This window comes from Fusarium oxysporum, chromosome II (genome assembly GCF_013085055.1).
Source record: "Fusarium oxysporum Fo47 chromosome II, complete sequence".
Lineage (NCBI taxonomy): Eukaryota > Fungi > Ascomycota > Sordariomycetes > Hypocreales > Nectriaceae > Fusarium > Fusarium oxysporum.
In genome coordinates this window covers 4976878-4999553 of record NC_072841.1, presented here as the reverse complement: position 1 = coordinate 4999553, position 22676 = coordinate 4976878, and the positions used below count along the sequence as shown (strand labels likewise).

General features: G+C 48.2%; 7 protein-coding genes across 7 annotated transcripts; 6 read left to right on the top strand and 1 right to left on the bottom strand.

Annotated features, from left to right (window-relative positions):
* Positions 1–1502: 1502 nt before the first annotated feature.
* FOBCDRAFT_270086 (amino acid permease/ SLC12A domain-containing protein) lies at positions 1503–3167 on the top strand (the record flags this gene model as incomplete). Its single annotated transcript, XM_031174862.2, has 1 exon — positions 1503–3167. One exon carries the CDS (start codon positions 1503–1505, stop codon positions 3165–3167), a length of 1665 nt encoding a protein of 554 aa, XP_031051647.2.
* Positions 3168–4812: 1645 nt separating this feature from the next.
* On the top strand, positions 4813–6851 carry FOBCDRAFT_316322 (Alpha/Beta hydrolase protein). Its single transcript, XM_031174861.3, has 4 exons — positions 4813–5283; positions 5331–5447; positions 5495–6104; positions 6154–6851. The coding sequence occupies exons 1-4, from the start codon at positions 4922–4924 to the stop codon at positions 6787–6789; spliced, it is 1725 nt and encodes a 574-aa protein (XP_031051646.1). The 5' UTR covers positions 4813–4921; the 3' UTR covers positions 6790–6851.
* A 1461-nt stretch (positions 6852–8312) lies between these two features.
* Positions 8313–9776, top strand: FOBCDRAFT_270084 (uncharacterized protein; the record flags this gene model as incomplete). Its single annotated transcript, XM_031174860.2, has 2 exons — positions 8313–8673; positions 8728–9776. The coding sequence occupies 2 exons, from the start codon at positions 8313–8315 to the stop codon at positions 9774–9776; spliced, it is 1410 nt and encodes a 469-aa protein (XP_031051645.2).
* Positions 9777–10204: 428 nt separating this feature from the next.
* Positions 10205–12649, top strand: FOBCDRAFT_197697 (P-loop containing nucleoside triphosphate hydrolase protein; the record flags this gene model as incomplete). Its single annotated transcript, XM_031174859.2, has 2 exons — positions 10205–12058; positions 12125–12649. The coding sequence occupies 2 exons, from the start codon at positions 10205–10207 to the stop codon at positions 12647–12649; spliced, it is 2379 nt and encodes a 792-aa protein (XP_031051644.2).
* Positions 12650–13129: 480 nt separating this feature from the next.
* On the bottom strand, positions 13130–18804 carry FOBCDRAFT_177744 (amidohydrolase family-domain-containing protein; the record flags this gene model as incomplete). The annotated part of the gene is made up of 11 exons (XM_059608534.1): positions 17071–18804; positions 16407–16936; positions 16094–16362; positions 15603–16049; positions 15302–15554; positions 14839–14894; positions 14722–14792; positions 14378–14669; positions 13581–14297; positions 13424–13528; positions 13130–13375 (listed from the first exon to the last, which is right to left on the bottom strand). Exons 1-11 carry the CDS (start codon positions 18663–18665, stop codon positions 13130–13132), a joined length of 4581 nt encoding a protein of 1526 aa, XP_059466835.1. The 5' UTR covers positions 18666–18804.
* A 1073-nt stretch (positions 18805–19877) lies between these two features.
* Positions 19878–20522, top strand: FOBCDRAFT_237348 (kinase-like domain-containing protein; the record flags this gene model as incomplete). The annotated part of the gene is made up of 1 exon (XM_031174855.3): positions 19878–20522. The coding sequence occupies one exon, from the start codon at positions 19878–19880 to the stop codon at positions 20520–20522; it is 645 nt and encodes a 214-aa protein (XP_031051640.3).
* Positions 20523–21018: 496 nt separating this feature from the next.
* On the top strand, positions 21019–22163 carry FOBCDRAFT_248420 (2-hydroxyacid dehydrogenase UNK4.10; the record flags this gene model as incomplete). Its single annotated transcript, XM_059610838.1, has 3 exons — positions 21019–21207; positions 21269–21344; positions 21400–22163. The coding sequence occupies 3 exons, from the start codon at positions 21019–21021 to the stop codon at positions 22161–22163; spliced, it is 1029 nt and encodes a 342-aa protein (XP_059464259.1).
* Positions 22164–22676: the final 513 nt, after the last annotated feature.

Here is a 22676-nt window from a genome sequence, read left to right as displayed (position 1 = left end):
AACGGCGGCGGCTACCTGCCATTGTCGGCATCTTCGCCGGGTCGGGATCTTGACGTACCGCTTTGACCCACTCGGCTACGGTCCGAGTCTGAGTTGTGATCGGCACACAACGACTGCACATACCTTGTAGGCCCAGTGAGACGTAGTAGCCAAAGCCACTGCGAAGTCGGAACTTTATTCGCAGAAATCCCAGTGGACGACTTGAGGAGAAGTTAGCTGCCTTTTTTCTAGACTTTTGGGACTTGCCGTCAGACGTCAGCCGGGGTAGTGAACGATTTTGTACTGGTACAGTCATTTATCCGACAAGAGCACGTTCTTCACAAAGTACTTGATCTAAGTCTCAACCACTAGCACATCGAACCGCCTCCGCCATGCGATCTCAGCAGGCATTTCGAGCGAATCTTTATAGACATTCTTCTAAAGCAAATTGATAAATACTGGTTCGATTCTAGAAGAAACGCAGGCATCTGTTGTCGACAGTGACGAGAACTTTGAGGCCCTGAACGGGCTTGCCCCAGGCGGCCTGGGAGAAGCTCCTACATCAAGAAGTGTGTGAATGACTCGCAGTCACGGTTGAGCTAGGACTCATTGTGTCTTCATGGGTAACATCTTCTCCTGGGCAGCCCTCTCCCATGCGCTTCGAGATCGAGGTCACGAGCTATAGACACATCTATGCCTGCTTGCGTCATCCGCACAGCCACCAGCATGTATGGGACATGGCCCAAAGCCGTGCCAAACGGATACGATGGCTTGGACCCGTCACACCCCTGGAATATCTGCATCAGAAACTTCGGAGATGAGACGAGTAAGTACACCACATGGGACGGAACTCATCCGGGCAGATGTAAACGCTATTCTCTGAGTCAGGTCACATTAGATCCCACTCATGTAGTATAGTAAATCAGCCATCCTCAGCTTGCGCTTGGCAATCTGTGTACAAGGTGCTTAAAAACTCTTTGCTACAGGAACTATTGTATAATCGTCAACTAAATAGCGTCCCGAGGACCTGACAGTTTGCGAAGAAATAGCCAAGCGACTCTATTGCTAGCGGTGATGAAAGTGAAAGATAAACCGAACGAGCGAAATAAACACACGTAAATCTTTCGTATCTCTTCGTTCGATAGAGACATTCCTTGACGCTTGGTCGCAGGACCTCCACTAATACATTGCCCTGGCCCTAACAAAATAGCTATGCTACCCCGGGGTGACGGTCGCCGTATCATGACATTTTATCATCGAGGGGGTGTACCTAGAACGGCTCAAAACCGATCCTCTACCCCGGATTCAGTTTGCGGGGAAAGGGGATGAGGATATGGGAAAGCTCAAGATTAAATACCAGCTATAATACCCTTGAACCAAATCTCCTGATTGCCACCTATTCTCTCATGCTTGTTTAGATGTTAAAATAGTAAAGCAACAATCTGTTATCACACGCTTAGGTCTTTATACCTTTTCCTTTCTTCTCTTGAACAACGGAATCGGACTCCGACCCAGTCATAATCATGTTGGCCCAACCGGACAACCACCAGGAGAAAAACGGCCCTGACCCCCTCAGCCCCCATGATACCGACCCCAGCACGTATGCTGAAGATCTCACAGAGATAAGCACTCTCCAGCGAACCGAGACGAAGCGAAATATAAAATCTCGCCATGCACAAATGATTGCTATTGGCGGTACCATCGGTACCGGCTTGTTCGTTGGCATCGGCCAAGCCCTCGCAACCTCCGGACCTGTCAGTGTTCTCCTAGCCTACTCCCTCATATGCGTCGCCGTGTACGGCATGATTACCGCAACAACTGAAGTCAGCGCCTACTTGCCAGTAGCTGGATCGTCAATGGCCTACTACGGCTCTCGCTTCGTCTCCAGGAGCCTTGGCTTTGCTATGGGATGTCTTTACTTTTACTCCTTTGGCATTCTTGTTGCCTATGAAATCACTGCCGCTGCCTTGGTCATTGAGTACTGGCCAAACGCGGCACCTACTGCCGCGTGGATCACCATTATGCTTGTTGTCATTGTTGCTCTCAACCTATCGCCAGTGGGAGTCTACGCCGAGACAGAATTCTGGTTCGCGTCTGTCAAGGTAATCATGCTTGTTGGACTCTTAATCCTATCAGTAGTGCTCTGCCTCGGCGGAGGACCTTCACACGATAGGCTTGGTTTCCGGTACTGGAAACACGGCGCAATGAACGAGTATCTGGCACATGGTGACGCTGGTCGCTTCTGGGGGTTTCTCTACGCTTTGACATTCTCAGTCTTTTCCTTCAACTTTGGGCCAGAGTTGATCGTGCTGACTAGTGGAGAGATGAGAGCACCTAGAAAGAACTTGCCTCGCGCAGCCAAGACATTTATTTGGCGCCTGATCGCCTTCTACATCCTGGGGTCATTTGCAATTGGCATTATCTGCCGTAGTGATGCTCCAGGCCTCACAAGCGGAGGACATGGTGCTGCAGCTTCCCCTTGGGTCATTGCGATCAAAACCGCCGGTGTCGGCAGCCTTGATAGCGTCATCAATGCCGGCATTATCATATCAGCATGGTCCTCGGGTAATTCTTATCTTTATATGTCAAGCCGGTCTCTATACTCTCTGTCAAAGTCAGGAAGCGCACCAAAGATCTTCCAGCGATGCACCAGTTGGGGACTCCCTATCTATGCGGTAGTAGCAAGCTCCATCTTTGGGCTACTTGCCTATCTGAACGTTTCCTCTTCATCATCCGAGGTGTTCAACTGGTTCATCAACCTTACGAACACGGCTGGTTTTACGTCTTGGATCTGCTGCAGTATCATTTTGTTGAGGTTCCGAAAGGCATGCAAGGCCCAGGGCGTGACAGACTTGCCGTTCCAGTCAAGACTCCAGCCATACGCAGCATACAGTTGTCTGGTATTCTTGTCCATATTGATGCTGCTGAATGGATTCTCAGTCTTCTTCCCTGGACAATGGTCGGCAGCTTCATTCTTGACAGCCTACATCGGTATTCCGATCTTCCTGACGCTCTATTTTGGTCACAGGCTCTGGCACAAGCAGGACTCATGGGTAAAGGCACCTTCGGATGTCGACTTGCACTCTGGCTTGGATGAAATCCTTGTGTTTGAGGACATGGACGGCGTAGAAATGGGAGATGATAAAGGAGATTTTATTCACCGAGTGTGGAACAAGATTCGTAGTTGAACTGTTCACCATTTTAACAAATCAACCCCCATGGTTTTATGTTCTCAATCTTGGTAGTTGTAAGGTCCTCATTTCTACATTTATTAAACGTGTACACATTGTCAGTATTTCAAAATCAAGTGTCATATGTAAAAGGGGGCAGCATAGAGTACTTGAATATTAATGCTTTGAGAATGTCTATGATAGATTGACTCGAAGGCAAATATTTGTCTGCCAGACTCAGGTTGGTGGATAAACTGTAGGGTATATCTGTCAGTACAGTTTCGCTTAGAATACTCCGAGCCGTAACCTAATTATATTAATTCGGGGCCTTTTTGAACTTTAATTAACGTCCTTGAACTTTGAGCACTTTATTCGAGTCAGTCTCAACTTTGTGGATAAACTTTGTTCTGCTGTCCCATTCAACATTGGATAGTGGCACAGTGTCATGCGTTATTTGCGCCGGGCGCTAACACGGCTCGGCAGAAGATCATCGACTGTTGAGCAACAAAACCTTGAATACGAACAGCAACACGTACCCAAAAAGTCAGTTCTTCTCGGTCACAGGCGCTCAATTGACTTTTTGGCGATGTAGAAGCCTAACAAGTCTTGACTAACAAAGAGTTAAAAAGTGAGGCTATAGCGAAAACAGTAATAAAGCGGTCAGCATGTGGCGCGATCAGCAAAACTCGCTGAAGCCATGAATCGGTCGCAATAAAAAAAAAGAAAAAGAAAAAAAAAAAAAAAAAAAGAGGGAGGCTGGGTCCTTGAAACCGATCTCATTAACCTTATTGTTATCGTTGAACGGAGCATCACTCGTATCACCTTGCACCGAACGGCTCCTCACATCCGATCGTGCCACAAAGAGTACGTGAAGCCGAGGCGTCCGAGGAAGCGCTAGAAACAGCGGTATTGGTTCGAGAAGTTCTGTCGAGATCTCAGCCACCTCGGGAAGGTTATCTCCAAAAGTGTCGTCTGACTCACTAACCGCGTGGCGAGGCGTTCTTTTTTAGTCTTGTCAGACTCGCGTGTGGCTTGCATGCGGAGGAATGCAAATGGCTTGCTTATCAACGATAAGTGAGATGATCAATGGATTGAATTGCGTAGTTTGTACTCTTTGCTCAAGTCTATGCAGATCGGAAGCGTCTTGTGTCTAACCGAGACAAAGATCCCCATCGTTGAACCAATTGTTTCAATTATAGAGATAAGGCACCCACGTAAGATTACAAGGATATTTTGTAACCCCAGGGCCCCGTCCTTTTGTAGCGTGAGAAATAGCGATGACGATTAGAAAAGCTAGCACTTTCTCGAGTAAACAAGCTACAGTGGATAAGGAAAATGAGGGGTAGAACTGCCGTTAAGCCTGAACGAAATCAAGATCGGCGCCTCCAAAAAAGCCCAAAAGATCCCTGCGCTTTTGGAGAAAGCACAGCAGCTCGCCAGGATAGGAAGGTCTCTGTACTAGACGACGTGAGGGGGGGCGGAACTTTTGCTCTCCACACTTGTACCGAGTGAGGCAGTTCCCGATACAACATGGATGCTTCGTTATGTACGATGCCGTTCTTACCGGTCAATCTGTACATACATTATGGGCCATGCAACAATAATCCTTGACATGGTGCAAGTGCCGTGTTTCCGTGCTGTGACATCAGATTACCCATGACGCAGAATCAATTTGGTGATCAATGCTATGTCTGTCAGACCCTTATAGAGCTATAAGAACCTCTCCGCCATGACCAATTGATCGTCTCTGCACGACCAAACTGTCTCTCAAAATGCGATTCAGTCTGATCAGCACTCTTCTGGCCTTTGGGACACTGTCCCAGGCTGCCTTCAACAAAGGTGCCATCAACGCCTTCAATCGTGTGCATCCACGCCGATACGATGAGAGGCGCGCTGCTGCACCGGCCCCAGAGCAGCCCGCCTTTGAGAAGCGATCCAAGAGCAAGTTCCTGAACAAGCATTCTGAAAAGTTTGTTGTCAACGGATCTGCTATTCCTGAGGTCAAATTTGACGTTGGAGAGTCTTATGCTGGACTGCTCCCGATTTCTCAAGATCCTGATGAGGAGCGCAAGTTGTACTTTTGGTTCTTTCCTAGCACCAACCCCAAGGCTAAGAAGGAAGAGGTTGTCATTTGGTGAGTACAGCTTCGATTGAAGTGAAGGATGCTTGCTGATCTTTTAGGTTGAATGGTGGCCCTGGCTGCAGTTCGCTCAGCGGTCTCCTCACTGAGAACGGTCCTTTTCTCTGGCAAGAAGGAACTCTCGCTCCCGTGCCCAACACCTACAGCTGGACCAACCTGTAAGTTCCACGATTAGCTTTAACCATGGCTCGACTAACAGCACTAGCACCAACGTTATCTGGATCGAACAGCCTGTCGGTGTAGGCTACAGCCAAGGCAAGCCCAACATCACCAACGAAGTAGAGCTCGGCAAGCAATTCATCGGCTTCTGGAAGAACTTCATCGACACCTTTGAGCTCAAGGGCGCCACCACCTACATCACTGGAGAGTCCTATGCAGGCTACTACGTCCCTTATATTGCCGATGCTTTCATCACGGCCAACGATGACGATTACTACAAGCTCGGCGGCGTAGCCATCAATGATCCCATTATCGGTGATGGCACTCTTCAGCAGCAGGCTGTCATCTTCCCCTATATCGAGTACTGGTCGAACTTGTTCTATCTTAACCAGACATACACGAATGCTCTGCGATGGACGCATCAGCACTGCGGGTATGAGAAGTATCTCAAGAAGTATGGAACTTTCCCTCCTCCCGAGGAGAAATTCCCTGTTCTTCCTGATCCGTATGCCGATACGAATCCCAAGAGCAACTATACTTGCGATATCTTTGACTGGGCTTACTCCGCTGCTCTTGATTCGAACCCTTGCTTCAACATTTATCACATCACTGATACTTGCCCCCATGTCTACAGCCAGCTCGGCATTGTCAACCAGGTAAGCTTCTTTCCTCCATCTCCGCAGATAACCTTGCTGACTGATTCAGGGTGATTATTCTCCTCCTGGCGCCAAGGTCTACTTCAACCGCACAGACGTCAAGAAGGCTCTCAACGCACCCATCGACCAGACCTGGTATCAATGCACTCCCAACAAGGTCTTTGGCTTCGGCGACCCCAACTCCAACCGCAGCGACACTTCCCTCGCGCCCGCTCAAAACGACGTTCTGAAGCGCGTCATCGAGCACACTAACAACACCATCATCGGAGTTGGTCGTCTCGACTTCCTCCTTCCCCCTAACGGAACCCTCTTCGCCATCCAGAACGCTACCTGGAACGGCAAGAAGGGTTTCCAGAAGTATCCCCAAGACAAGGAGTTCTACGTCCCCTTCCACATTGACTACAATGGCGGACGCCTCAGTGAGGAGGGTATTGTTGGACAGTGGGGTGAGGAGCGTGGTTTGACATGGTATGAGGTTCAGCTTGCGGGCCATGAACTTCCAGGATATACTGCTGGTGCGGGTTACCGCGTTGTTGAGAAGTTGCTGGGAAGGATCAAGAATCTGGGAACGATTGAGAACTTTACTACGCAGAAGGGTAACTTTCAGGGTAACCCTCATGAGCGCGACTTTAGCGTCGTGAACCCTCTAGGTCTTCCTTGGGGCCATGGATTTACCTACGCTTGAGCGTTTATCTGCGGATAATTCTTGACTTAGTAGCAAAGAACCAAATTATTTATTGAGCAAAACCTTTCATTATGCAAATGAATCGAAGCCTATCCGTAGGAGAAACCAGGCTTCAAGTGTAGTTGTCGCGCGGTAGAGTTTGAACGCCAGTTACAAAAGTCAGGGAATTCCCATAACACGTGACAAACTCAAATTCGTGCAACTATTCTCTTCGCGCACTTTTACACCTCAATTCGACATGACCCGTCCGTCACTCGTTAGGGTCCTTGACTGAACCTCAAACCTGCAGCCCAAGGGTCAAATCAATCATTAAAATGCTTCCGACGCCGCTGCAGGGCACCTACCAGCAGTACAATGCACAGTTCTACAAAGTGTCAGAAGTGTTCTTCACCCCCGATTCCTACCGGCGTGCCATTATACGGTTGGATTCAATGCCTGACAAATCATTTCAGCGGTGACAACGTCTACAACGATTGCGAAATGTTCTCGACGTACCAAGTTATATCCGGCCTGAAAAAGCTTAGGACGATGAAAAGACCTACGAAGTTGAATCGCAATGGGCTATCGATGATGCTATGGTATCCTATGCTGTTATACTGGACGTTCTCTCCAGGAAATCTTTTCACCAGTATTACATTTTGCTAAAATACTATCTTATATAAGTCTAGAATCTCACTAATATATAATCTTAGATTAGTATAATCATGGCTCAAGGTAGCTGGTATCTAAATTTTAGAGGTCTAAAACTCATAGTATAAAAAGTCCATATTATATATAATTAGACCTCTGCTAACTTCCTTACAACCACAGCGGCTGCATCGAGTATAACTTGGAGTTTTCTTTAAGTAAACTCACGCCCATCACTGCAAGACTATAATAAGCCGCCTTATAAGTCTTGCGGTTAAACTTAAAACTTTCCGGTAAGCTTCGGCTTACACCATAAACCACCGCCCGTATATGTATATATGTATTCAGTATTAGACAGAACAAAGGTCACCAACCAGTAAAAAAACTTCGTTATACTATACTAAATTTACTCTTAAGAGATATAATACTTCGCCTTAATTCTCAACACGCCTAAAACTATCTACCAATGAAAAAAAAACCCTGGCCAAACTAATTATCTATAGTTGGGAGCCAATTTGTTACGGATTTATCACAACAGGTTGCCTATTAAGCCTTGCAATGCGGAGTAAAATTAACAAAAAACACCAACAAGGCAGAATCCGGACCTACATAGGTGAGCATATATTAGGACTACAATTATCAGGTGCTGGTTTAGTAAAGAGGCCCAACCTCACAGCAGAAGCTGGAAGTCAGCCCCCACGACATCAGCATGGCAACGTGGACCAATTAGATAGGAGGTCAACCACCAGAGAAATGCACGCATATGCTTACATATGAGGTGAAAGAAATTAACATGCAGAGTCAGAAACTCTTCCCCGCCTGTTGATAATAGAGCAACCCATCTTAGTCGCAGAGCTTTACACTCACAATAAGAAAGACTCGCAAAATTTGTTACAATGAATAACAAAGGTGAACTGATTCATATTAGTGGGGACACCTTCGATCGCTTTGTACTACACTCTGCATTGTTACGTCTGATCGACCCTGTCCGAGGCAAACCGACCCGGAGTACACTCGACGAGAACCCAGACGGCAGCTTTTTGGGTGCATGGCAGCTCCAGCAAAAGTTTCTAGACTCATTTGCTCTTATTTGCTCAACGTCTAGCTCAGGAGCGGAAACAGCTACGGCTGTGTGCCTGGAAACCTATGACCAAGTTGGAAATATCCTCCGTTTGGCGCGCAACCATGGCTTGGCACCGGAGCATCTAGCTGGACTAAAAAGAGTGTTGCAAGTACTGCAAGAGGCTTCTAGAAAGGGTATGCGATCTTGTGAAAATTGAATGACCTTGACTAACATGGCGAGCGATACAGAAAAGCCATCAACGCAAGCCGAGACCGAGATTCTACAACTGGTTGCTGAGCTTGACAAAGGCCGAATTTTGTCAATTGCAGAGAGTATTAAGAAGCGAGGCATTCTCCGGTTTCTACAAAAAGTACAGTCTGAAGTTCATGACAGTCAACTCCAGTCAGAAAAATTCAGGATCTGGCTTGAGAACTGCCCTTTCACAGCCTCTCCCTCCCTTATCCAGAATTGGACTGGTGCGACTACCGTCAAGCTCATCCATTGGGCGTCGGAAGCTCGATGGCACTACGCTGAGCAACTACGAACTTTACTAAAACTTGTTGAATCACAAAGTCAGGCCTGGTTGGATAATCTACACAAAGTAGCTCGCTATCATTCTGCGACCAAGTCCATGGTCAAGTTTGCTGTGAAGGAGCCCGGTATCTTCGTCAACATCGTCATCCGACCGATCAATGCTCCTAATCCACGTCGATTCAAATTCCCGAACGACGAAGCTCCACTGCTTGCAGTTGTTCGCACGCTTGTGGGAAAAGATACAAACATGACAATGGAGAAGCTTGAAAAACATTTGGGTACCCAGGATGTTGAAGCGAGGCTGCGTAAAGCCTGTCGCCTGGAGCTGACGCTTCATGCCGAGATGCAAATCGTTGTTTTTTACGAAGGCAACCCTGGGTTAGCTCCCCACCTGAGGCTCATTGGAACGAGCAAAAAAGCTTGCTTTCTTTGCGACAAATATCTACGTCATCATCCACTCAGACTGCAAGCTTCCGCTTGTCACCAAAAGATTTATCCATCGTGGATGCCACCTCCGTACTATAACGTCCCAGGAAAGTCAACACAACTCCCCTTCATAAAGCTAAGTGGCGATATCGAGAAATTGACGAAGCATGAGTTGAAGGCAGCACTAACTGCTCCCCTCCGGCCACCAAACTATGATTCGACTGCTGGGCCTTCTCTGACCTTAACAGCGACTGTACCCACGGAACTGAGATCACTGCGAAAGAGTCAAGCAAAATCCACGGTTCAAGATGATAGTTTCTCAGAGGATTCTGATTGAAACGCTGTGGCGCGGTCTGGGCGCGGGATGTCCAATAAAGTGCAACAGCAATAATCCAAAACTGTCCACATACATGCATGCATGGTGCACTATCCCACACCACCAACGTGAGCTAGGCCGCTGTTACAAGCGGAGTTCGGCGAATTGGATGGCGGAAACAAGCTCGACGGGCCAACAGTTTGTTCAAGACCAATTATTTTGCGACACCTACAGTTAGTGTAAATAATGGACCAGGGGAATGAAAATGTCTTGATGCCTGATCCTGCAGGAGGCCGACCGACCATCTCATCATCGCGATGTATACCGGATTTGATATCGGAGATCAGAGCTCGGCGAGTTCTAATTGTAGGTGCAAAATATAAAACCGCCATTACTGCCACCGATCCTAACAGAAACACTGTAACCTTCATCTATTATCTACAAAAGTAATGGGGACAGCTGAAACCAACGCAAACATTGCCGTGGGAGATCACCGAGATCTTCTGGATATCATTGACAAGCTCCGTTTGCAGGGAGTTAGTCATTATGTTGCCCTGCCCGAAATTATTGTCTGCGGAGATCAGTCTGCGGGGAAGAGCTCTGTCCTCGAGGCAGTCTCCGGTAAGCAGTTCCCCATCAAGGACGGCCTCTGTACGCGTTTCGCCACGGAGTTGGTTCTTCGTCGGGACCGCCATATTAGTATCAAAGTATCCATCACCCCTGGCGAGAGCCGGTTTGGTGAAGACAAAGAACGCCTTGAGAATTGGATACCAACGGCCAGCATTGATGAAGAGTGTCTGGGCGCCGTGACTAAGGAGGCAGAGGCTATGATGGCTATCCCAACCGGCACAGGGGAGTTCTACGAAGATACACTCCGTGTCGAGCTCACTGGGCCAGAACAGCCACACCTAACAATGGTGGACCTTCCTGGACTCTTCAGAGGAGGGAACAAGAGTCAATCTGACGCCGATATCAGCATTGTCCACGATATGGTGGAGAGGTATATGGCGCGACCACGGAGTATCATACTCACTGTCGTGTCAGCCAAGTACGAGTATGTCCTGCAAGAAGTTACTCTGATGGCCAAGAAAGCCGATCCAGAAGGCTTGAGGACCATGGGCCTTATCACAAAGCCTGACACGTTGGATGTTGGCTCTCCATCTGAACACTACTTTGTCCGCCTAGCCCAAAATATCGCAGAAGAGCTCCACCTTGGTTGGCATGTTTTGAAAAACCGCAGTTACGACGAGCGTGATTTCACATTGGCACAGAGGAACGATAAAGAGAAAGAGTTCCTTTCCCAAGGAGTATGGAGTTCCATTGAGTCTTCACACTGCGGAGTAGAGTCCTTAACGGTCAGATTGAGCAACGTCTTGAGAGATCAAATTCTTGTTCAGCTTCCGAGTCTTATACAGGATGTTGAAGATGGTATCCTCAACTGCGTTGAGAGGCTCGACCGTCTAGGTCCGGTACGAGGTACCTCACAGCAGCAGCGAAGCTACCTCTTGCGTGTGAGTGAGAATTACACACTCTTGATGAGGCAGGCAGTCGATGGCACTTACACTGATCGCTTCTTCGGCAACCGGAACGAACGTGCTAGTTTTGGCAGTAGACTGAGAGCTGTGGTACGGTTGAGACTTGACGAATTCGCAGAGGAAATGCGAGTTGACGGCCAGAGTCAGCACATCGTTGATTCAGCGAGTGAAGATGAAGACCATCCCAACTCCCGCGTCCTCGCGCCAAGCATCTCTCGGTCTGAATTCATCAACAAAGTTGCTCGACGTCTCAAATACAACAGAGGCCGCGAGCTTCCAGGTCTCTTCAATCCTCTGATCGTCAATGACCTTTTCGTCGAGCAATGCACGCCTTGGAAGAGGATTGCCAAGAGCCTTGCTGATGACATGCTCGATGCAGTGCACCTTACGACTGAAAAGGTAGTCGAGCAAAGTGCCGCGACGGAAGTCTCCGAAGGGGTCTTGAAACTCATTCGTAAAGAAGTGGAGGGTCTAAGAATCAAAATGAGCCGTCGGATTGACGCACTGCTTGTATCAGCTACGCAGAATCCTATTACGAATAACCCGGAGCTTGTCCAGCACGTCCAGCAGACTCAGGAAGACCGACACAAACGCACGGTTAAGTCACTGATTACTAAGATGTTTGGAACGAACCGTTTCGACGGCTCCGACAAAAAGATCAGTATAAATCCGGTTGAACTCTTAGCGCTAGCTGGAGAGGGATTCGAGCCAAACATGGAGCGGTTCGGAAGCGCATTGGCAGTAGATTACATGAAAGCATTTTACAAGGTAAGATATATCCCCGAGCTAAAATTGACTGATTCAATCGCACTGACAAGTTTGATTTACTCGTAGGTTGCAGTCAACAGATTCATCGATGATGTGAGCGTCCTAGCGATAGAAGATTGTCTCATCAGCAAGCTTCCTTCGCTTTTCACATCAAGCAGTGTCGCGGAGATGAGTGATGAAGAGTTATACCTCCTTGCAGGCGAAACTGACGAATCATCCATCGAGAGAAAACGCCTAGAGCTGAAACAGGGAATCCTAGAGAAAGGGCTACAGGATCTCAAGAGCCTCTACAAACGCAGCACGGTCGTCGGCCACAGAGGGTACCACGGCTTATCGTCCGAAGATTCTGAGAAGATGTCGGCCATAACACAGAGCAAATCTGAAAAGGGATCATCCATTACAGATAGTCCAAGGGCAGCCTCTGAAGTATTCGGCGAGGCAGTCCCTATCAATGAGGAGCAACACCCTGCATTTCAAGCAGATCACATTAAATGGCCAGATCAAGATGGAATGAAGGACTTCTGGCCACCTCCTGCGATGAGGAAGGCCGTGAAGGACGTCATGGGTGAAGATAGTCGATGGGGCGGCTGAAATCTATCTCACATAGACTAAGAAGGCGATCCAGCTATCTAAAGAACCCTGTCAATATACCTAGGATAGCCGCTTTCAACTGCCAGACTTCATGATACCACCTGCACCCGAAAAGGTGTTCATTATCCACGTACAGTAGCCAATCCGATACTTCATTTCTCGTCTCCTCTCGGGGATAAGTATTTCATATCGCGGCTCCTTACAAGTCAGGCAAGTCAACTATCTGTGGTGTTATCAACACTTCCATTGTCCAATGCGGTTCCAACTACTTGCGTTCCAATAAAAAGCTTTCCGACGGAATTTCTTGATGCACGTATACACTTTCGTGATGCGTCTGCTGCCAGATCTTCAGTAGGGTTAAAATGACGGTAGCGTACAGCTGTCATACATGTTTAGTCAAGTCATCTAAAAGTAGGTAGGATAGAGAAAGGAGATCAATTTTTGAAGTATCTGGCTGTAATTCCGCCGTGAAAACTAGTCTTAGTGTCGAGCTGCTCCCTTCAACTCCCGTACAGACTGATACATCTGCCATGTGTTTTCGCGAACACGTCGACCCCAGATAGCGCAGGGGATAAACAACAGACAAACAAGAGTAGCGATGCATCCGCTGATGATGAAGAGTTTTGAGATGCCGATGGATGATATCCAGCCAACAACACCAAAGGGAACTCCAATGGAGGGGATGTTGCGGATGAACGTAACAGAGATGAAGGCCTCTGCTGTGAGCTAGTACTTGTCAGTGGCTGTCTTGAAGGTTTGGTTCAGTCGACGTACGGTTTGGTAGATGTCGATGACAATGGTGCATGATATATCAATCATGGATGCCATGCCAAAGCCAAACATGGCACCGCCAATACTAGGATAGATCCAGTGCCAGCCCTATCACACAAGTTAGACCGTGGGCTTATTCAACATCTAACACAGTACTTACCTTATCAGCAGATATCCCAAAGAGAACAAGTCCCCCACCCATAAGAAGCGCCGGCAACAAAAGAATATACAACCTCATCTCCGGCTCAAAAATCCCCTTGTTTCTCTTGGCCAACTTGACAACAACCCAATCACCAAGCACACCACCATAGACACTTCCCAGGAAGTTTCCCACAAACGGACCGAGAGACATGAGGCCCGCGCCTGCTGTGTTAAAGTTATATGGCGGTGCGGAAAAGATCATGGATATAGATGATGTGAGAAGGATGAGAAAAGCGACGCAGCTAGCTACCTGAAGGGCTGAGAAGAGGACGTGGGGAAAGAGGAACATCTTGAGGGGTACGAGGTAATTACGCCAAAGGGGTTCGTCTGTGCGTGTTATGAAGCGCATTCGTTGTTTGTATGTGAGTCGGGGTGGGTGAGTCTCTGAGTTGAGGTCCGAGTCTTGGATGTCGGCTTGTGTTGGGTCATCCTTCGGGTTCTTGAGTGAAGGTGTGCCTTGACTTGAGGTATTACGTGTTTCTCCAATTGTGACGGGGATGAACTTTGTCTCTTCAAAGAAGAAGATGAAGAGGAGGAAGAGGACGGTCAGGACGATGCCGGTGGTGTAGTATATCCATCGCCAGTCTTGAGCTGCTGCTTGGACACCCACGATGCAGGGACAGACGAATTGACCGACCATGACAGCCATGATATAAAACCCATTTGCTGTACCTCGCTGATGAACAAAGAACAAATCTGCAATCTGAATCCTGTCAGTACCCGTCTACCACCCATCATTGCATCCTGTCCACTTACCGTGATCTCCGAAATGGTCTCATTGATACTCGCAGCAAGACCCGAGAGGAAATTCGTGACATACATCTCCCCCACCGTCTCCATCCTGCCACTCCACCACGAGACAGCAGCCATAAGACCAGTGGAGAGGATATAGCATGGACGGGAACCGTATTTTCGAGCGAGTGGGATGAAGAGGAAACTTCCGAGGGCGAGACCGGCTGAGTTGAAGGCGACGCCGTAGTTCAGTTGGTCGTAGGTTACGTGCATGTCGATGATCATTTGTTGCCATAGGACCATTTGCATGACGATGCTGAAGTTGTTAATGTTGGATGAGGATGGGGTAGGGAGGGATGAGGACGTACGCTGAGAAGAATGCCACTGTTACGGCGAGAACGAGGGTGAAGTTCCATGCTTTTCGCCGTTTGCTCCAGTTCTGGGGATGGTTAGATGAGACGCTAAGGGGGAAGAGCGTAACTGACCAGAGGATCGTTGGGATCCTGTGAGGGTGTTGGAACTAGAATAATCTCAGAGCGACCTGCACAATATGTCAGTACCTACGTATACCGGGTGGTTGATGGCGATGCAACTGACTGAGGAGACGAGAAGTCCCAGGGGGGAAGCTCAACTCGCTATCCATCTTTGTCAATAACTCGAAGAAAATAACAAAGGCGAAGGAATAGTGAGATGCTCGTCAGGTCAATAACCTGTTGTCCTCTCAGCCAAGTCCTCGAGGATACCCCAGATTTATAACAATCCCCCTTATCTCCCGAAACCGGCTTACCCCAATCCTGGAGAAATCTTTCACCAACCCATCGGTATTTTGCGGGGTATACCGATGGGCCTAGCATCCAAGCAGTAGGTCCACCCACCCATCCAGATAACACTTGTAACACCTCATTGGCTGCGTGTCGACCATCCTAAAACAGCCTAGCTAAAACAAACTCAACTCAACGCCTCTCAATTTCGTCTCTTTATCAAGATCAACATCATTATCGCCCCTTTCCAACGCCTTATCTAGTATTTCCTCTAGAATTAGTGCATTAGGTGTGTCGCGGTATGCGTCACAGATACTGCCGCATCGGCGTAGTGTTTGTACCCAGGTTGGTCGTGTTTGCAGAATAGTTACTTCGAGACGGGCTGCGGTGTAGGGATACAGCATGCTGTTCGTAGCGAGGATGTGGGCGTATTCTTCACGCTGTCGAGTTTCGTATAGTGCGTCGAGGGTTGCTACTAGACGACATACGAGTATCTCGTTGGATGGTGAGTCAGAATGTGTGCGCTTATGTCGTCGACTCAATAGTATGCCTGATAGCCGAAAGGCTTCCCAGAGATGAACATGCGGAATAGACCCCTCATGGCCCTCCCAATCCGCAAGGGCCTTCTCCACATCTTCATGTGCCATTCGACCGAAGATATCGAGTAGACTTCGCGGTAAGCCCGAGACACTTTCGACACCGCCAACTAGCCCCGTTGAAGACGCTTTCTGAGCCGAGCGGAGAAAACCCCAGATTCCAAGCGTCGGTGTGTCGCGCCCGCGAACAAAAGTGGGAATATCCATTATCGCCATGGCCTCAAGCGAAAAGCGATATTCCAGATCCCCAATTCGATGAGCGTTTTTGGACTGCGGGAACAGGTGGTATACCCACATCATGTGATTCAAATGCGCCGTCCAGGGGATCCCTTGGAACAACTACCTAATCAGTACTTGAGATCTGAGAGGATGGGGGGACTTACGTGGAGTGTGCAGAGGAAGACACCAGCGTTGATCAGACCCCCATCCAACGTCCCATCAAACCGACTTAGCTGCTCGCGAAAAAGACGGAGACTTTGATTACAGAGATCATGAAATAAAGGTGGTGGGTTTCGAGGATTGGTGTTGTATACGTGGGTGGCAATTAGCCCGAGATACAGTGGTTCGTTTTGGAGGGCGAGGCGTTGGAGTTCAAGAGGGAATGGGTCTTCTGTAGAGGTAGAGTAGAAGAGAAAGACGGTTTTTTGTATAACTTGATTGTCAGTGGGGCGGTATAGGCGTTGGTGGGCGGCTTACATTCTTTGAAGAGTTGTTTTTCTTGGTCACTTCTTCTTTGGAGCCACTGCGGTTCTTCAGTCTCGATTACTGGATACTCCATGTCCATCAAAACCTCCGATCCCAGGCCACTCGCCTCCACTTGTCCAAGTGGCAAAGCCTGGAACTGCCCAAAAGACCCCTCCGCACCATCAATCTCCAGCCCCCTCTCCCTCTTCCTCTCATTACCAGCGCCCAGAACAGGAAGTGAAGCACCAGTAAGCTTTCCCCTCGACGCAACCCCTACATCCCACTGTAACTTAAGAGCATAGCCTTCGCAGGTGAGGTTATTCTTTTGACATTCGAGACATGTTGGTTTTGTCTCGTCACATTTTCGATGGCGTCTTTTGCATGTTGAACAGCCAGTTCTTGAGCGTGACATTGTTATGGGTGAGTTGGAGATAAGATATGGGCAGTATGATGTTAGAGTGATAACGGGATGGGGCGGTCTGGGGTAGCAGAAATTAGCTTGTTGGTCGGGCCGAGAATACATCGTCATGTCTACTCGATTACTATTCTAGAGTCAAGCTATGACAGCCATTTTAATAACATGATCTGATCTCTCTCTTTTTGTATGTAGAATAGCTAAACAATAATATACACCAGTTCTACGCAACTACAGTGTTAACGCATAATCGAGAACTACTTCTTATAAACCCTCTCACCCCGAAACCACGTCTCATCAACCTTCATCTCCAATAACCCATCGACTTTCACAGCCCCTGGTAACACCATAAAATCCGCCCTCAACCCCTTCTCCAACCTCCCCGTCCAGCCCTCCGCAAATCTCGAATACGCAGCCCCATACGTCGCCCCCCTCACAGCCTGCTCCAGCGTCAACGCACTATCCCCATTAGTAACCGTCTCCCTCTCAGGCTCCAGCGCCGACTTTCTCGTCGTAGCATTATACAAGTTCGGGAACGGTAAATGTCGCGCCGTAGGTGCATCTGTACCAATAGCGACATTCGCGTGTCCGTCGAGACATTCTTTGTAGGGGAAGCAGTGTTTCCACGCTGAGGGTTTCACCAGCTTTTCGTAGCCTTCGAGAATGGCGGGATCGCTGTGGACTGGTTGTACGGAGGCTGTGATTCCTAGGCTGCCGAGACGTCGGGCGTCTTCGGTGGTGGCCATCTCGAGATGTTCGATGCGGTGACGCGCGGTGGGATTGTTGGTGCTTGCGATGGCGGAGATGGCTTGGGAGACTGCTACGTCGCCTATAGCATGGATGGCGCATTGCATTCCAGCTTTCGTGATTTGTGAAAGAACGCGGTTCATTGCTTCGCCGGGCCATAGAGGTTGAATCAGATCAGTTGATTCGCCGTAGGGATAAGACAATGCAGCTGTGCAGCCATCAACGACACCATCGCACATAAGCTTAACGCCCACGATACAGAACTCTGGCGATTTTGAAGGATGGAATCTACTGTGCATGTCGATAGCTTCTTGGATCTTCTCATCGAGTACCTTCTCATCAGCTTCGTATGGAACGAACCAATGAGCTGCGATGTGAAGATTGATCCCCTTCCTCTCTCGCAACGTCTGTAACGCCTCCCAAGCTACTGCATCCATCGCCATGTCGATAACGCCAGTGTAGCCTTCAGCAGAGTAAGCTTGAACGGCTCGTTCCAGGGCTTCAAGTTTATCGTCCATGGACAGTGATTGAATCAAAAAGGGCCAGATAAATGCTGTGACGGCCCATTCTGCCAAAAGTCCAGTCGGGTTGCCATCCTCATCGCATGTAAGATGCTCCGGGCACTTCGCCTTGATCTCATCAATTGGAAGTTCTTTCAAAGCAGCAGTGTTGCACCACGCGGAGTGAAGGTCATTCGAATCGATAAAAATAGGTCGTGGGTCAATATCATCAATCATAGCCGCAAGAGCAACTCCGTCCGTCGCAGATTGAAGCCATCCTCTGCACAGGATCTTGGGTAGGTCAGGATTTGCAGCGGCAAAGTCTGTTATACGCTGTCGAATCTCTTGTAGGGATTTACAACCCCCAAGATCGAGTTTTTGCTGTGATAGACCGAAGAATAAAAGATGAACATGACTGTCGATAAAACCAGGAAGAACGACGCGATTGCCAAGATCCAGAATTTCTGCGCCTTGAGATTTTGCGTCTTGGACTGCTTTGTCGTTTTCGGACCCGATGTAGGCGATTTGAGATCCTTCGACGATCATGCACTCTCGATGCGAGTCATCATCGCCGACGAAACGGCCATTGGTGAGAATCGTTGAAGACATGCTTACGCCCGCGTATGATAAGAAAGATAATATGAGAAGGGACGGACGGAAAATAAAAAGTAAAGGTAACGGAATGGAATTACAGGGTCTTATCAATATGAGGGGGGTCAAGACTACGATGAAAGTGGCAGCAATTCTGAGATGGAAGGTTCAGCGCATCGACCTTCTGAATGGGTTGACCTGCTGAAAGCGCTAAGCCTGTGAAGGGGTTGAGCTTCTGGGCGTGTCGACCTGCCGGAAGGGGTTTAGAGTGATGGGAGCTAGGGAATCCCGCAGTCGAGTTCGCCTAACCTGGGGATCTAGAGGCTGATGTTGATTGGGTGTTGGGGGATGAGAATTTAGATCAAACTCAATCTAGAGGGAAACGCCGTATGGGGTCCGCGGGATACGTTACGGGGGAACTGACTGGCTTTGGTGAGATCGTCAATACCGCTTGATTGAATATTGTCAAAGTCGCAGTTGACCGAAGGTCACATCGCCGCTTCGGCTCCGACGCTCGGATTTCTGCACCTCCACTCCTCTCAGATTTTATGTGGATGCGGAACAAGGCACCAGATGCAATCATGAATCGGGTTCCGACTACATACTCTCTACCCGGTGGCTCAACACAGTCAGCGCCATTGATAGAGGAGTCAATTTTCGAGAATGAAGATGCTGAAGACTGGGGCGATTTTGTCGACTCCGATGAAGAGCCCGATGTGGAATTCGCCTGCGAAGATATCAACCTCTACCCTAAAGGATTTTGCTACCCAATTTTTATCAGTGACATTATCGTCGAGCGGTATCGCATTATCCATAAACTTGGTCATGGCGCTTTCTCGACTGTTTGGGTAGCGCAAGATATGACTGAAAATAGAGATGTGGCGCTCAAGATCTTGATGCTGGGGAGTCTCGATGACCGTGACTGTCAAATGCAGAGCGAGATCATCAGCACAGCAAAGGATTTGACGTATTTGTTACTCTATCATCGAACGTTTCTGCTGCCTAGCCCGCATGGTCAACACCGTGTTTTCGTCTTTCCCCCCCAAGGACCAAACTTGAGAAATTACCCACCTAGAAAAGCGTCTATCGCTACCAGGATGCTATTTGCAGTACAGTTACTCAAGGCCTTAAAAGCACTTCACGAAGCTGAGATTGTCCATGCAGGTACGGTCACCCAACAGAAATGATATCAAAGCTAATTCATATGCAGACTTAAATACTGCCAACATAATGTACACTCTACGACCTCTCAATAACATTATATCTGAAAAGTACAAGCAAATCGGGAGACCGAGAAAAATGAAACTATGGACTGAGCAGTGGAAAGATGGCGAACTGGTTATGCCAATGAAGCCAAAAGAGGAACTCATAGGAGATTTCATCGTTCTCGGTGACTTTGGTCTAGCTCACAAAGCTGGTACATCGACTCAGAAGATGCAATCACCTCCTACATACTGCGCTCCTGAGCGGGTACATAACATCAACCCGTCTTATGGCTCTGATATTTGGAGTTACATGTGCATCTTCTTCGAACTGTATACAGGAACGTATCTATTCCAAGGTTGGAGTCATGCATCAGTGGTTTCATCCATTGTTCTTGCCCTTGGTCCCCTTCCAGAGTCTTGGAAGGGAACATACCACGTCGGTGGCTCGGGTGAGGATAAATGGTATGACCAGAATTGGCAAATGGATCCAGAGTCTTATCTGAAGGAGAGGATCACTCAGCTTCGTCCTGATGTTGGCGCAAGGGAGTTGGAGCTGGTATTGTCGATACTACGAAGGGGACTTGTCTACCAACACGAGAACCGAATCACAGCAGCGGAGCTTCTGGACCACGACTCATTCAAAGGACTCATGTGCATGTATGCACAGTAACATAGAACGTAGTTTCAGAGCGTCAATACAATACCACATTTAGCTATCATTCTCTTGTACTATCAGGCTATCTCATTCTGACAGCCTCTCAGAGTGCACCTTCAACTCCCTCTAAATGTTCCTATTTTAATCAGCCTGTACTGTAACGGATACATCATACTGTAGTGGGCTATTGGTCAGCGCCGTGCCGCCCCTAATATCCCTATCCCATAGAGATTTGAACTAACACTGGCCCCATGGAAAGGTTGAGGAGATAAACAAAAACCCATGGAGGATGAGGAATGGCCCACTATTTGAACGGAAAACCGGCACCATCGGTGAATTCTTTTACCATGTATATTGTGTTGGTTGCTCCTCGGGTAATCTGAAAGCCGACTTGGGCTAAATCAAGCTCAAGGTATAGGTCCCCATCACCCGATAAATAAACCCGTCACAAATAGCATCTGAATCAAATCTTAGTCGATGACATTCATCGGATATGATTACGCAGCGCGATATGCAGACACCCAAACCCTTCATTCTCTTCTTCAGCCCGGTTAGGCACGCCAAGGCAGCATATGAAGAGCTGCAGGAGGTCGCCAGAGTTGAGGTGGTCACCAGCACGAACAGGCAAGAATTCTTCAAGGATATTCAGGACAAGTATAAGGACATTCATGTGATTTACAGGACATCAGCAAGTGGTGCTGTCAGTATTCCAAGTCTAACTTATCTTTGTCTGCACATGTATGTGTTTTAACATGCTATAGGTTGCTGGGAACTTCGACGTCGAGTTCATTGAGCATCTCCCACCGAGCTGCAAGTTTATTTGTCACAACGGAGCAGGTAAGTGCTTCTATTTCTGTATTCGTCGACATGATATTTATAGTTGCGTCGTCAGGATATGATCAAATTGATGTCAAGGCTTGCGCCGATCGAGGAATTACCGTCACCTACGCGCCTGACCCCGTCACCAATGCCACAGCCGACCTGGCTCTATGGCTATTGCTGGGATCATTGCGGCAACTCAACCCATCCCTTGGCTCTTTACGCAGGGGAAACTTCAAGACGGGAATTGATTTCGGCCGTGATCCAGAAGGCAAAGTGTTAGGTATCCTGGGAATGGGCCGAATTGGGCGTGCCCTCAAAGCGCGATGTGAGCCCTTCGGTATCATCACACAATATCACAACCGCTCAGAACTGCCCCCTGACCAAGCAGCGGGTGCGACATATGTATCTTTCGAAAAGCTGATTTCTGAGAGTGATATGATCAGCATTAACATTCCGCTGAACGCTCAGACAAGGCATCTCATTGGCGCCGAACAAATCACCAGGATGAAGGATGGAGTCATCATTATCAACACCGCTCGAGGTGCCGTCATTGACGAAAATGCACTGGCTGAGGCACTAGATTCGGGTAAAATTGCTGCTGTTGGCCTGGATGTTTATGAGCATGAACCTATGATCAACGAACGCCTCTTGAAGAACGAGAGGGCTCTTCTTGTGCCACATTTGGGAACGCACACGGTAGAGACTCTGACAAAAATGGAGACATGTGCTATGAAGAATGCGCGACGGGCTGTTTTGGGGGAGCCTCTTCTTACACCTGTTCCAGAGCACGCTGGGCTGCAACGATCTCCTAGCAACTGTACCAGAGATGTCTAGGGCCATAAAATGGAAATATTTGTAAAATAATAACCCCATTTTATGGTGATCTGAAGGAAAGAATTATAGATGTTTATTTAACTTTGTTTTCTTTGTGTACGTTTATCGAGGTGATGAACTTATGCACTGTGCAACGCAACAGTGTGGCCAGCCCGAACGGCTGGTAAATTCGGCAGCAAATCGGAGGAAAAATAAAAGCACGTCTGTAAGGTTTTGTTATCGATCAGGTAACACAATAGACGAGTGGCCTTTCAAGTTTGCTAGAGGTTCATAAGTATATTAGGCCACTGGACGTAGAAATGTGACGTGAGATAAGCAACTCGTACTCAAAGCCAACCAACTGTTTCCTGATATAATTCGTTTTGATATGACTGTGTTTATTTGTATGCATATTCCAGGACGTGCTACGCTGAGCTATCATCGCCATTTGACCCGACCAAGACTACCCCCGCTTTAGAGCTGTTTTATCCACCGTCACGTCTTACGAAGACAAAGCTGGCCAATCTGAGCGTG

Coding starts and splice junctions, on each gene's coding strand:
- FOBCDRAFT_316322 (XM_031174861.3), top strand. CDS start 4,922: ATGCGATTCAGTCTGATCAGCACTCTTCTGGCCTTTGGGACACTGTCC. Junction 5,448..5,494: donor ACCTACAGCTGGACCAACCT/GTAAGTTCCACG, acceptor TAACAGCACTAG/CACCAACGTTATCTGGATCG. Junction 6,105..6,153: donor AGCTCGGCATTGTCAACCAG/GTAAGCTTCTTT, acceptor TGACTGATTCAG/GGTGATTATTCTCCTCCTGG.